This window comes from Hemibagrus wyckioides, linkage group LG08 (assembly GCF_019097595.1).
Source record: "Hemibagrus wyckioides isolate EC202008001 linkage group LG08, SWU_Hwy_1.0, whole genome shotgun sequence".
Lineage (NCBI taxonomy): Eukaryota > Metazoa > Chordata > Actinopteri > Siluriformes > Bagridae > Hemibagrus > Hemibagrus wyckioides.
Window position 1 is genome coordinate 16,312,017 of NC_080717.1, and position 15,551 is coordinate 16,327,567.

General features: G+C 40.3%; 2 protein-coding genes across 24 annotated transcripts in view; both read left to right on the top strand.

Annotated features, from left to right (window-relative positions):
• The window catches only part of mbnl3 (muscleblind-like splicing regulator 3), a 44,490-nt gene extending 36,687 nt beyond the window's left edge, over positions 1–7,803 (top strand). For 14 of the 23 annotated variants that reach the window (XM_058397870.1, XM_058397875.1, XM_058397869.1 and 11 more), the window contains one exon: positions 1,205–7,803. In XM_058397870.1, the coding sequence (XP_058253853.1) occupies positions 1,205–1,347 (143 nt within the window). In that variant the 3' untranslated portion in view covers positions 1,348–7,803. The remainder of the gene's footprint in view (positions 1–1,204) is intronic. The other 9 variants (XM_058397880.1, XM_058397879.1, XM_058397890.1 and 6 more) reach the window with 2 other exon arrangements.
• Positions 7,804–9,288: 1,485 nt separating this feature from the next.
• On the top strand, positions 9,289–14,041 carry rap2c (RAP2C, member of RAS oncogene family). Its single transcript, XM_058397828.1, has 3 exons — positions 9,289–10,274; positions 10,482–10,789; positions 13,357–14,041. The coding sequence occupies exons 1-2, from the start codon at positions 10,002–10,004 to the stop codon at positions 10,758–10,760; spliced, it is 552 nt and encodes a 183-aa protein (XP_058253811.1). The 5' UTR covers positions 9,289–10,001; the 3' UTR covers positions 10,761–10,789; positions 13,357–14,041.
• The last annotated feature ends 1,510 nt before the right edge of the window (positions 14,042–15,551 follow it).

The window sequence follows — 15,551 nt, forward strand, 5'->3', positions numbered from 1 at the left end:
GCCCATATCTGAAGCAGGAGATGCCTTAACATTTTTGATGGATATAGAATGTTTTTGCAAGAAAGAGAAAGAAAAATATTGGAAGGACAAGATGCTGATTTAGACTCTTGTACAAAAGAATGAGTCGTGTAAGAAAATCAAAAGGGGGTTAAGGTGTGCGACTACTGATCAGATCCCAGTTCACATCCCAAGACCTGCCACCTCTGGACTCCTGAGCAAAGCCGTTAAACCTACAATTAAGACAATCTGTGTAAGAGTACCTGCCCAATGTTACTGTATATGTTTAGGAGTGTGCACATTTATGTTGCTAGGTTATGCATGCTTTTCATTTTTCCCCAAAAATGTCTGATTTCTGATTGTTTTTAAAGTTCATTTTTATATATTGTAATTGCACACTGAGGGTGGAAAAAGTTCTGACGTAATTTGGTTTAAAGTTTAAAGAAACGAATGTATTGGGAACGCATTTTGTGGCCACATCAAGCCATGCATCTTCGCCTGTACATACATCTGGCCCTAGGTCCCAGAAGCACATCTCATAATGTAGCGGTGCAGTGGGATTTAGTCTGGAGTCCCACCTGTACAATTTGCTGTCACTGGCACGGTGTATTCCCAGTGATGCTGTTGCACTAATCAAGAGGAGGAAGCACAGCATAGTCCTCCATCTTGGTGTCAGCACTGTTCGGCTGCTTGGCCGAGTGCTTCACCTTCTCCAGCACAATACAGACTGCTGACATTGCTGAACTAAAGGGCATCCAGAATATTATTATTATTATTATTATTATTATTATTATTATTATTATTGTGTCTAGTAGTTCAGCAATATGCTGGTAGCAGATTATTTGGTGTTTTCTTTTTATTTCTAGCTCTGTGTGTAAATAAAGTTCTGTAGTGTGTTATTTAATCTGATCACAGTGTTGAACAAGTACCTCGGTGTTGCCGTGGACTGCAGGAGTCTATTAATTTCCTGTTTTTCGGCCACATAACCTCCCGACGTACCTTGATGGAAGATCTGTGATGCATTACATCAGGATATTATAGTTTCTTCTGTTTTTACAGACACATTTGAGAGATTTTGGTTTGAGGTAATGTTTGCATATTTTGTGATGCCTGTATCAGAACCACTTTATTTCTCAACTGTCTGTCTTTCTTTCTCCCCCCTTCCCCCCCACACCCAATTTTTTCTTTCTCTGTCCTTGTCGTTCAGTAGACCCCACCGAGGTACTGACTGCTGACCCTGTCGACCTCCACTGCATTCCTGTGGAAACACACCTCTGTCCAATCCCCAAACTGCTGGTGGCGGCACCGGTGAGCCTGAACTCAGTAAGCCTCGGCCGCAATCTCAGTTAACGCACCACTATCGCCATCCCCCCAGATCCAACCACCCCATAGAGACATGAATGCAACAAACGTGTGCCTAATCAGTGCGTCCGGCAAGGACAACCCTTTCATCCTCTTATTTGATGCCCCACATCAACAGACGTCAACAAAAAATGGTTTGTTGATGCTAAAACAGGCAATATTGAAGCTAGGACCTTCAACTGTTTAAGGAAGTGTGCCATGATGCAAGGAGACTTAAGAAGCATGAAGATGCTGAATCTGAGCACTCCTTTGAATTCACAGCCATACAAGTACACAGATTTGTAGACCTGCACACACACACACACACGTACACAAACACGTACACACACACACAAAGTTGAGAACAGTGCATCCTCCTCAGATAAGAGTGAGGTCTCAGCCCCGGATTAATCCTTTGTGAGCAGTGAAGCTGAGGCTCGATGTCACATGACGGCACACATGGTTCTGAAAAAAGCTTGTGTAGAACACACAAGAATGTAATGCGCACAGGGCTTAGGTCAGAGATCGGTGTGTATGAAAGCTTTTTTGAAAGCACTTTTTAAACTTTCTTTTAATCCATACATTTACATAAGGTTTTTTTTCCCTATTATTCACAGATATTTACACATTACTGTCCAAATAATTAACAGCGTGAGACATGCAACTCAAATGCTTCAGAAATGCATTTGGTGTGAATTGGCCTTGTTACTCAATCCACTTGATCCATCTCTTCTCACAGACTAAAAACAAACAGCATACCCTTTAAAAAGCAAGCATGTCATTCCTATTCTACATCCCAATCCACTTTCTGTACCATTAGTGAGTGATTACTGGGGAGGTGTTATTTATTGAAGCCTAATTCATAAGAACTGCAGTCGCTTGACTAGAGGAAATGTAATTTTTTTTTTTTTTCTCCATGCCTGGACATACCACAGATTTGTTTACGTGAAACATTCAGACTGAGGTTAGGTAGCTTCCTGCGTGAATACCTCCGTTTTCTTAATGCAATCCGCCTTAAGCAGAAGTGTCGGCGTACCCGCATGTCTTATTGTGCATGGCGACGTTCACTTTAATCTGCTGGGTCTGATTACAGCCCTATAGCCAGCGCTGCACAGGAGGTCTGATAGATGACTAGCTCAGGATGAGTCTGATCACCATACTGTGATAGGCAGTGCCAGCACAGCAGCTGTGGCCGTCGATTGGAGCAGCGCCATTTCAAAGCCCAACTGTTCCTCTGTAGTCAGCGACGTCAGAGCGTATTACTCATCTCCTGCTCTCTCTTTTTTTTCCCGTTTCCCTTTATACATTGATCTGTACGTTTGACTCGGATTATCAGAGGTATTGTGATATGTTAGGGTCTGCCACCAATCTCTGCTCCTGTCTTTCCCTTATAGAGTGGACAGTCCCTGCCAAACTCCATGGCCCAGTCCCTCCCACTGTGTGACAGTCTGTTTGTCTGTGCTTATTGCTTAGCCCTGTTTGTTACATCTCACAGTAACACAAGATCTTGGAACTGTCCATGCTGTGATATTCGCAGTATGACAGCAACCAAAGCAACACTTCTAGAGTTTTATAGAACCTTTTTTTTTTTTTTTTTTTTTTTCATTTGGAGCTAATGTACATGTCTTAAAATGTCTTAACTATATATACATATATATCATTGAAAACACAATGAATGTAGTTGAACGCTCCCAAAAGACATCGGTGAGAGATAAACCCATAGAGTCCACTCTTACAGAATACGGATGTTTGCAGCAATCCCACTGTCCTGTTAAATTACTAATGGCAGCAGTACAATTTTAAACAAGTGTACTTGCTTTATGTGCCAATGACTCTAAGAGCTGGGTCACTCTGTGCCAATCACTGGTTAAAAAAAAAAAAAAAAAAGGAGTAGAGTCATTACATGCCAAAGCCCAACAGCAGACTGATTGAAAATGTTATTTTCCCCACAGCTAATGCAATCATTAATGCTGTGCTTTCATTCAGCCTTTCAATCTTTCCTAATTCACTCACCTCATACCGCTGAACCATATGATTGGCGCTCCCGTAGCTTACTTACCATGTGTGGACTAAAGGCCATTTCTGATCTGATCTACTGCAAAACCTTTTATAAGCTTTAATTGGAGTAGATGCTTGTTTTGAAAGAACAAACAGAGTGATGTAAGATAAAGCACCAACCGAGGCCTGCAACATTTTTGTAATAGTAGTGGGTGTGGTTTTTTTTTGTTTGTTTCTTTTTATTTAATCTGGATTAAGTTTTCTGTGTTTCTGAAATGTGTGTCTGTTCTATCCAGCTTACAGATTCTGACCACTTATTGTGTCCTTATGTTCAAAAGTCGACAGACTCTAAAAAACCAGGGCAAAGCTGACTGTCAGCCATACGAGCGCTTCATTTCACGTTGTGCTAAAAGCAGTAATGCTGCAGGAGAGAAGTGCCGAGGTGTAGAGGAGAGGCGGGGTGGGGATCAGCTGTAGCCGGGGTACTGACCAACCTCACTTACAAACGTTGCCAGGAAAGGGCCTTATATACATTTGAATGTGACATTTAGGACAAAGAAGAATGTCATTAAAGCTTGAGGATGCCTGTCTCACCTTTTTTTTTTTTTTTTTCCCCCTCCTGAAACAAACCACAACATATTTCAACATATCAAGGGAGTAAACTTCTCCCAATGCCATTCACTGTTGATGTACTATAGAAACAATGTTCTGAGAGACTTGTCAAGGACCTTGTCGAGTTGTTGCCGTCGTCGTTACATGAAACAGCTGTGCTGTTTTGTACAGATAGCCACACTGAGGAGCATATTTCGATGGTCAAACACTGCACCTATTTAAAAGAAAAAGAAAACAAACAAAAAAAAAAAGAGAGAGAGAGAGGACCTCTTTGGAAATAGTGTATTTGTGAGCATTTATTTTGTCTAGAGGAGACTCTCCAGGCCAAAAAGCTCAGGGCCTGTTTCCTTAACATACGTCAAGGTTAACCCAAGACTGAAACTGTCAGTTTTAATGCTCAATGACAGTTTCATTTAGTCTCTCCAACATCCTCAAGCCTTGAGAAACAGGCCCGAAAGAATGTTCTGCTTTTTATTACAGTGATACAACAAAATAAGCATGAAGTGCTCAAATAGTCAGAAGAGTAATCTGAGGTCAAATGCAAACTCAACAAGACAATATACTGTGTTATTGGAGTTTCTGTGTTGTACACAATTTATAAAATGTTAAGGTGTGGGTGTCTGTAAATGTTGGCCGTTAAATTGTTTAGGAGTGTACTAAGCTGTTGATTTGTATAACGGATTATTTCTTGTAGTTGGGCGAGTCTCATTGCCTAGCCAAGGTATAGATCTCTCTCTTTCTCTCTCTCTCTCTCTATCACTTTTTTCTCTCATATCAAGAGTTATGCCTTCTCCAACTGCTATCCAGCAGGATTTAACAAAATACTTGATTAAGGAAAAAAAAAAACATGCCTCGTTTGGGGCTTTAGCATTTTCAGAACACTCACTTTTTAAGAAGTGTGTATTCATGTGTAATGTACTTAGATAATCTTATATGTACATATTACTAGTGCATCCTTGCTATAGTTTTGTCACCGTTAAGGTCATTGTGACCTTAATGTCATTCTTAATGGTACTTATTTTAGCTGTATTTCCACATGTTCAGTAAATTTATTGTGAGTTTTACATTTTGGAAATGAACACGGTTTTTAGTTGACGCAATCATTTAATGGTTTTCTTCTCAGTTACATATTCTACAGCATACACTCTCATTGCATGGAAATGGAAATAATCTGAATAATCTGATACATAGTTTGTGTAGTTAGTAGTAAATAAAGAAAAAAACTAAGAAATATCTCTCTATATAAATATGGATCTATATACACATTTGTATTACAATGAGCAATTCATTGTAACTTGATAGTACGTTGTTGTTGCTATGGCAACAAAACTACAACATGGCTACCTTTGTGAATCTTAATTGTGAATTTTTTCACACTTTCAATTGAATTAATGTACAAGGTTAACTTATTCAGAAAGGGAATGTGTAGATATCTTACCTTGGATTAAGAAATGATGCCTATTTTATACAAAAGAAGAAGAAGATTCCTCAAATCCAAAATCCATTTGGAGATGTCATGTTATTTGGGTTTTTTTTTTATGATTTCTTATTTTTCTAAGGGGATAGTTGTCTGTTTTGAGATACGAGTCGGACGAGTCAGTGTTCGAGCTTTAGTACGGACCTGTTGGATCAAAACCGGATAACCTCCGATGATTGACATAAGAGATAATCTGGTGCAAAACAGTCTCTTCAGGTGGAGAATCATCTTTTGTTTTTGTTTTTGTTTTTAAAAAAGGGCTGTCTGGACTGGTAGACACCAGAAAGGATCTTGCAGATAGACTCGTTTTGAGGACGAGCGCTTGAATCTTTAACTCGATGATGTCAGGAGCAGAACGAGATGTAGGGTGTAGTAAGCTAGAACTTGAACCTCCTGGTAAAGTCTCATTTCTCTCCCTGTGCTCTCTAGCCAGCCTTTAGCCCAGCTGTGCTGGGACCTTCTGTGCCCCCATCAGTGTACGAATGTGTGTCCTTCACCTCGTTTGCACTTATGTACATAAATGAGTGAAAATATTCAGAATTTATTTTGAATATGCATAGATAAATACAAATATATAGACGTATAAACAAACAAATAAATATATATATATATATATATATATAATTATATATATATTGAAAAAAAAACCTGTTGTTCGGAATACAGGTAAACATCTGTCCTTCTACTGGGTTGTTCAAGAAATGCGAGGGATTCGTTGTATGTTCTTTTTTTTATTGCTAATGCCCTTCTCATCATGAGCATGTTGTTGCTTGCTGATAAAATAGATGAAAATGAAACGATGCTTTCTGGTTGGACATAGTTTACAAAAAAAATGAGCATATTACACTGAGCACTGAGGCTGTTTATATCTGAGAAACTGTGTTGGTGGTGTTTGGAAAGAAGCATGGCCCCTAAAATTGTATGCAGGTGATGCGTTTGCATCCAAGAAACCAAAGAATAAATAGCTTGCTCATTTTTCTGTTTAGTTCATTTATTTGTTGTGAATTGCCTATTTAGTGTCACAGGATATTCTCTGCTCTTCTGCATATTATTATTATAATTATTATTACAATTATTATTATTATTATTGTTGTTGTTATTAATGTGTTCATGCATCTAAGCTGGGATTCAAAATGGATCTGCTTGGGAATTTAGCTCATGTGACGCTCTGTACCGGTGATGTTCTGCCCCCTGCAGATGGAAATCGGTATAACAGACAGCTGAATCCCTTTTCCCCTGCGTTTCTCAGGAGGGCTGAACATCATCCAAATACAGGACACACCACCAACATCAGGGTCAGATTACAACAGGAAAACATTGCAACTGGTTCTAAGGAGTTTAAGTTACATTTCTGTATTTGGTTTCCTCTCAGTGTTCGAACACTCATACACACATTCCCAAAAAAATCCATCAATAATTCGAAATAACTCGGTGCATTTCAGATCTCAAAGTCAAATCCTATCAACACAGTGAAACCTGGAGTATATCTTGTACATTCTGTGGTCCACAGTTGCTTTGGAAGCCAAGAATTTTGTTGCCATGGCACTTGTCCTAGTAGTGAGGGAGAGACTGAGTCTTTGTAAGGTTCCTTGCATATCGATGCACCTTCGGACCGCGTTCACATGGTCCCAAACCTTCTGACTGTAAAGTGGACTCAGCACAGAGTTTGATCTTTATCTTAAGTCCTGATTTACAGAACATGCAGAAAATGAATGCAATCAAAAGGACACTTTTGACCACTGTGCTTATTAGAGAACAAAAAAAACAAACGAAACAAAACAACTAACACCCTTCTGCTGTCCACCTTACTGTGCCTGGACATTCTGTGAAGACAGTGCTTTTTTGCTTTTTTTTTTCCTTTGTCGATTTCATTTTTAACCAAGAAAATCCGTCACTCATATTTAATCACATCATATTTAAGTCTGTGTGGAACTTGATGTTGATGGTATTGACATATAAAATGTGTGTATAGGATTAAGTTCATATTTATGTTGTAAAATGCTATGGATGTAAATGTAAATGCAGTCTCTTGTTTCGAGATTTGAGGTTTTGTCCCTTTTAAGGGCGCCAGTCAGGTGTAATTTTAAACGCAAATTAAGTGCTTTCTAACCAGAAGCGGTTTTAAAGAATGTCCACCTTGTTTCGAAGCCATATGTTGTTGATTCCTCTTTCCCCCACTGTAGGACAAGATCGCATTGAATGCCCTGACTCTTTATATGAAATGCTTCTCTTTCTATTTAGCGTGTTGTACTTGTATGTGCTACAAATTTGTGCTTATTGCCAATCCCTTTTATGATTATAGTAATGTATAGAAAATATACATACTTATATGATCTGTTCTTTTTGTTTGACATTTTAATAAAGCACTTAAATGGAAATCTCTGTCTGGGTCTGTTTTTTTTCCTCTCTCTCTCTTTAAAAGGTGTCGTTAACAGGTGAGATCTTAACCACAACAATGTCATATGGCATGAAATATCCTAACTATCTTGTCCGTTAAATTATAAAATATGGTCCCGATTTTGATCCTGAGTTCAGTTACTGTCTACATTCCAGAGGGAAGCCGTCACAGACATGGGGAGGTTTGTGCAGGTTTCCTCTGGGTTTTCTGGTTGCCTCCCTAACATGCTGGTAGGTTAGTTGGCTGTGATGGACATCTTGATATTGTGTCTATGGTGTATTCCTGCCTTATGCCCAGTCCTCCCAGGATATGCTCTGGTTCCACCATTATGCTGACCAGGATGAAGTGCTTATCCTGATGATAAATAAATGTAATATATATATATATATATATATATATATATAATATAACCCTATAGAACACCTTTGGGATGAATTAGAGTGGAGACCGCGAGCCAGGCCAAAACTGGGGCATCTGCCTTTACATGCACATGAATGTAATATGGAGTTGACCCGCCATTTGCAGCTATAACAGCTTCAACTCTTCTGGGAAGGCTTTCCACAAGGTTTAGGAGTGTGTTTATGGGAATTTTTGACCAGTCCTCTAGAAGTGCATTTGTGAGGTCAGGCACTGATGGAGGTCTGGCTCACAGTCTCCACTCTAATTCATCCCAAAGGTGTTCTATGGGGTTGAGGTCAGGACTCTGTGAAGTTCCTCCACACCAAACTCACTCATCCATGTCTTTATGGAGCTTGCTTTGTGCACTTGTGTGCAGTCATGTTGGAACAGGAAGGGGTCATCCCCAAACTGTTCCCACAAAGTTAGGAACATGAAATTGTCCAAAATGTCTTGGTATGCTGAAGCATTAAGTGTTCCTTTCACTGGAACTAAGAGGCCAAGCCCAACCTCTGAATGCAGTGGTTTGGAGGGGTGTCCCAAAACGTTTGGCAAAATAGTGTAAGTGGTTTACATGAAATGGATGAAGGTCATACCTGTCCCAACAAGGTGTAACAAAGTGCCAGGTGTCATTGCAGTTCTGAGAATTATCCACAGCCTCAGTAATACCTAGTAGCCTGCTATGGCGGTCCATTCACTGAATACGTGAATCTGAATCTGACAAACTGCATAGCAACAGATGATCTACAGTCAGTCATGTACCTGATAAAAATAAACTACCGGTAAATGAAGCTGTAAGTATAACCTGTACCTAGTAAGTCGGTCAGCGGGTGTATATAATAAGCAGTTAATGCAAGAAAATGACATTAAAAGCGCATTTCTGAAAGAAATCGATTAGTTCAGGCTGCTGCTACCTCCCAAACTGCATACTACCACACTAAACAGTACGCCTGCTATAGGTGCCGGCAGCTCTGCATCCTGCTGTAGGTCGCTTACTATTTGTCACACTATGTAGTGCGCTAGTATGCGGTTTCGGACAGAGCCGAGCCTCATTTAAAGGAGCAGTAGAGAGTTCTGTGTGCTGGCCGATAGGGTTGAGGCGGCCAGGGAGGGAGAGGCCAGAGCAAGCAGAGGAGAAAAGGAGCGGAGGATTTTATGTAAATTCCAAATAACTGTTTTAGCACAAATTCCCACCTGTTGTTTTAAGAGAGACTCTGCACGGGGGATCACTGGGGAAGATCCGCCATTCAGTCAATGTGCAGCGACCGAGACTTTTTTTTGCGAGCTACTAGCCTACTAGCTCGGAGTAAGTGTAGGACGCTAGCTGGCTTCTTAGCGAGTGCATTCACATGGACGCCAAAATGGAAGGGACCCTAAACGCGCTTTATATCCCGCGACCTTAACTAACAGGCCTTTAACGAGGTGTTGGCGGAATATTTTTCAATTCGTCTTGTAGCCTTTTTTTGTACCATGTGCACTTACTCGGCGGCACTGCGTAAATTCTAAGTCAAACTCGAACATAGATGGAGCAGGGGCGTTTTGGTTTTAGCTAGCTAGCACAGCTAGCTGGCCTGGCAGACATCAGAGCACAAAGAGCGAAAAACCAAGTAGTCGCAAGACTTTTTTTAAACCGGTTTCATTTAGAGTATTTGAGGTGCTTATCGGGGGGATATTTAAAGCGGGTGAATTTAACAGCCAGCTGTTTGCTTTATGTTGGGAAGCAGATAAAGCTAGCTAGGGAGCTAGCCGAGATTGGCTCAGTGTTTTAGCGCCCAGTCCCAAATGAAGGAGTACAAAGTGGTTGTGTTGGGCAGCGGCGGCGTGGGCAAGTCCGCCCTGACCGTACAGTTTGTCACCGGCACCTTCATAGAAAAATACGACCCGACCATCGAGGATTTCTATCGAAAAGAGATCGAGGTAGACTCGTCCCCTTCGGTGCTGGAGATTCTGGACACCGCCGGAACGGAGCAGTTCGCGTCCATGAGAGATCTTTATATAAAGAACGGCCAAGGCTTCATCTTAGTTTACAGCCTTGTAAATCAGCAGTCGTTTCAGGTAAGAACTGCTTCATTCACAACAAAGTTTTGCTTTTTAATTGTGATCAAACACCAAACTACATGCTGATAAATATAGAGAGGAAGTGAGTAGGATCAGATAAAGAAGTCACTCGACATCCATGTAACTGGACTTAAAGTGGACAATAACCTGAAGGCTTGTAGCACTGACCACTGTCTTTTTATGTCTTCATATTTTGCCTACTAGGACATCAGACCGATGCGTGACCAGATAGTTCGGGTGAAGCGCTTTGAGAAGGTTCCCCTCATCTTGGTGGGCAATAAGGTGGACCTGGAATCTGAGCGCGAGGTCGCCGGGTCCGACGGCCGAGCCCTGGCGCAGGAGTGGGGCTGCCCCTTCATCGAGACCTCGGCTAAGAGCAAGACCATGGTGGATGAGCTCTTTGCTGAGATTGTGAGGCAGATGAACTATGCCACTTTGCCTGAGAAACAGGAGCAGTGCTGCACGGCGTGTGTGATGCAGTGAGGTCCCCGGCCTTACCGCACACTCCACAGGTATGAGGGGCCTTTTTCATATAGTGCTTCTGTGCAAAACTTAACATGGATCATCTCATTCAGGCCTTTCACAGTTTGTCATTTGAAATGGCCTTTTAAAATAAACAGCAGCTATGCACATGCTTCCATGGTTTAAAAGAAACTTCAGAAACTATTCAGCAGACTCATTGAAAGCCGTGTAGGACACTTAAATATTATCGGATCTGTAAACACAGAGACTAGATAACAAATTGGCAATAAACAGACATTTTAATTCAGGAACACAAACTGAGACAGGACTGCTGCTTGAGCCAAACACCACTTGATGCATGTATTTAGATTAGTTTTGGGATTTAGAAGAAAAACTCTGCACATCTTAAAAACAAGACTCCTTGTCTCTGAGATGTAGGCACTGTGGTTTCTCTGTTCCTCACTGTGCAGGGTCTACATCAGAGCATTGACCTACTGAAGCATGAAACTAGAATGATTTAGGCATCGCTTCTTCAGGAAATTTTAACCAGGCCTTGAGGAACTGAGGGGGAAATAAATCAATAGGCAAAGCAATACATTTTGCGGATATTCCTTTTCATGATCTTGGCACTTGGTAATTAAAGTAAATTCTTTTATGCCTGTAAAGTGTAAATGTGTGGGAGGAGGAGGTGCTTACCTGTAAATTTCTGTCGAATGTGGCAGATTTTTGAAACATAAAAATTGTCTGCAGGGAGGAATTAGGCTGATCACAATTAATCATAATAGTCATGAATGGGAAAGGTGAAATTCAGGAAGCACCTTCCTCATATTGTTTCTAAAGCTGCATAATACCAAGAGCTGAACACCAACCACAGTAACCTCCTGACTCACTCCTGAGCCACTCGCACTCGGATTCACAATAAAATAAAACCTAGTCAGAATCAACTGGATTATAGCACAGCTGAAAAAAAAAGAAAGAAAGAAAAACCTCACGATTGGGGAAACGGACAAAGCAGTGCTGTTTGGCCCTACAAAGACAGTACAGTGTGGCAGACAACATGAGCATGGTGACAAAACGAGAAGTACACTCGGTCAGCAGATGCGGACGATCCTGGCTGCCTGAAAATGCAGAGAATATTCAACAATACCAATAAAACAACAGAAACCGATAGAGATACTACCAAATAAAATAGTGTAAATGATTTGGCAACCTAACAAAGAAGCATTGCTTCTGTGAGAGGAACACAGGAAGTGCTGTACTCACTCAGAGGGACAGTGAGCAACTAGGGGACACATACTTTCCTCACTAGACTTTGACAGTTGCCACAAACCTTACAGGATTGTCATCCAAGTTTTACCCTTTAAGAGTTCAATTCCATTAAATATTCACATACTTTGAATTCAGTCGTTGGCAAATTAATTTATCCCGCTAAGCATAATGTCTTGAATTAACAAATGTCCACATCCACTTTGGAAATGTGGTCCAACACATGATTACCTAGAATTTCTGTCATTCTATGAATGTATGTGTATTATAAATTGTTAATGAAGTGGTTATGTATGATTTTAATTTTCCTCTGAAGCACAAGACTTTATTTTCAAATGTGCGAGGTCATGTTTGTGTGTGTTAGTTCACGGTGTGTCCGTAAATATACGAGAGGGTCAGATAGAGTTGTAGTGTGGTGCATAGTGCACGAGACGAGCCAGTCGAGGATCGGCTGCTTGTCCAGGCTGGCTCGGTTCTGTTATCATAAGATCACCCAAAGAATGCAGCATGACCAACTAGACTGCCCGAGTACAGCAGCAGACTGCTGAAGCGTGAAGAAGCAGCACGGTCTAGACTAGTGTCCGGAACGAGAGAGCAGGGAGATTCCCAGCAAAGAAAGAGGAAAATCCGACGTCCTGGATGACAATTCATGTTCCGAAATAACAGGAAACAAGTTCTCCATCTGTGTGCTGCCATTCTGTTTGTTACCAACTTCTTGAAACAAGTGTGTTTCAGAATGTGAGAGAATGATAAATAATCTAATGCAGAAAAGTGGTTGTTCGTCTCTGTGGAATTTCAAGGAGAGAGTCTCAAGGATGTTGCAATATCTACACAGGATATTACACCCAGGCATTTTTGGAGCAGGAAGTCTGTCTTTTTCCCCTTCAAGTGTGTTCCACTGACCCCCTCAGTGCAGACTGGTATATGAATGTAATCCAGCTATTCATATATTAGACTCCTTATTTAAATGTCTACAATAATACTAAAGCTTTTTATTTTTGTAAGCACATCTGCAAATGGAGCACATTTTGAATCTAAATGGACCTTGTTTGTAGGATTATATGGTTTTTAATGATTGAGGTTTGAATTAAAGCAATTTCAATGCAGTGAGTCAAAAGTCTATCTATAAGATCTCAGGAATTTGACCCACTTTGAGCAACAGTGTTATAGCGTATTTTGTTTGTGACCTACAGAAAGATTTGTTCTGTTTACATCCTTTTTGATGCTGATTAGAGGCGTTACCAAATACAGGTCATTGTTATAAGCAAGACTTTTACAAATAAACGTTCAGGCATATGTTTAGTCTTGTTGTTTGCTGCAAAATAACTGGTTTGTTCTTTGTTTTCTGCAGCCACAGCACCTGGCAGGAGGCCCTTTTGAACCCGTGTCTGCTTCAGTGATGTTTTGACCCCATGAGCCACACCAGTGTCACTGAGCCGTCTGAACTCGGACTGATGAGGTCACCTGACAAGCCTTGGTTTTGCTGCAGCATAAAGCAGGGACTTTGAAATCTCTGACTTTCATCGGTGTCTGTATTGTAGAGCACATATATAATACAGTATATATACAGTATACTGGGTGTTTTTGGGAACTGCATGATAAGCATCAGTGGGAGGGCAGAGGACTTTGGAAACGGGGCCAAATGTGACAGGGCTATTAATATCTATTTTCTTAGAGGGGGAACTACATTGTGTATGAGCAGGATTTCTGCAACCTGTAAACATGCTGACGGTGCTCAGTTGTACATCCCCAAGACTTCTTTTAACATTTTATGTTTGATATCTACTTTTAAAGTGATAATAGCCATTACAAAGGTTTGATGCCTGGACCATCTAACTTTGCTTTTCTGTTTTTTTGTTTTTTTGTTTTTTTGTTTTTTTTTTTTAAGACTACAGTATGTATGCCCCCCCCCCCCCCCATAGTATATTTATTAAAATGTTTAATTACAAAGATGGATACATATTGAATTTTTATGTTCCATTGGCCTTTTTGCTTTTTGTGACAGTATGCATTGTTTCTGAAATGGAGCATTAATGACGCCTTAAATGATTACAGTTTCAAACTTGTGTGTGGAGTTCGTGTTTCCTGTCTCCTCTCTTCCACTCGCACTCATTCACACACACACATCTTTTACACACAAGATCATACTGAAATAATATGGCAGACAAATCTACAGCACTGTGCCTCTAGACATCAGAAACCTTTCTTACCGCTGTCTAAAGATGAGAACTAAAATGCAAAACTAGGAGCATTATGATAACCATACAAACCAGTGTCACTGAAACAGGTCAAAACAGTGTGTACCATAACAATATAAAGGGACAATAGTGCAAAGACTAAATCATTTGGTAGGGAAATGGACAGAATATTTTAAAATAAAGTTAACCTTATTGCATGTAAGTGGAAATAAGTCTACACTCCCCTGTTAAAATAGCGGTTTTGTGTTGTAATAAAAGGACAAAAGAAACAGAAGGTTAATGTAATACAGCAACCAACAGAATTCAGGTGAAAAACAAGTAGAATAGTTTTTAGACTGAGAAGAAAAAAAACTTTCCGTAACCTGACAGCACACCCTTTTGTAATGGAAAATGTGACTGCTTAGAATAAACCAATCACAATCAGCCTCGTGTTCAAAAGTATTTAGCATGCACCAGTCATCAAAATGAAGTGATTCTTATTAACCCCAAATAAGTTTCTTCTGACTGCTGGAGCCATGGACAGGATGTTACTGTCGAAAGGTTTCAATCAGGAGAGTGGTACAAAAATTTCCAAAGCAATAGACGTACCACTGAACATAGTGAGAGCCTTCATCAAGGCGAGGGAATGGAGCAACACAGTGACATTACAATGGGCAGAATTCCCTCCAAAAAAAGAAATGTTATCAAGGAGGCTGCAAGGAGACCTACAGGAATGTTATCAGAGCTGCAGGAACGTCTCTCAAGCTCTGGTCATGCACTATACATGCTTCTTATATTCTGCATGTCTGACTCTGGGCTATAGGGTAGGGTATAAAAATACATCCAGGCCCAGGAAATCTTGCCAAGATGTTTTGTAGAGCCTCATGCTGTAGGGCTGCTTCTGGGACTGGGGTGCTTGACAAGACAGTGGATATTTTAAATCTAACAACCCAAAGCACAAATCAGATCTAAATCCTATCAATAACCTGTGGAATGACTTGAAGAGGGCTGTATAAAAGAGATTCCCTCACGATTTGATAGAACTGGAGCATTTTGCAAAGAAGAGTGAAATAAATTTGCTAGAACAGAACAGAGTCTTTCCCAAAAAGACTGAGTGCTGTATTACAAGCAAGAGATGACTTAACAAAGTACATACTTATACCAGGATAGTTAGTTAGTTAGTTAGTTAGTTAGTTAGTCATTCATTCATTCATTCATTCATTCATTCATTCATTCATTCATACATACATACATCAGAATCAGAATCACTTTTATTGCCAAGTACTGTAGGATTTACATATACAAGGAATTTGTCTTAGTGTGCTGGTGCTTAGTAAATAAATAAGTAATAAGGAAGAAGAAGCATAAT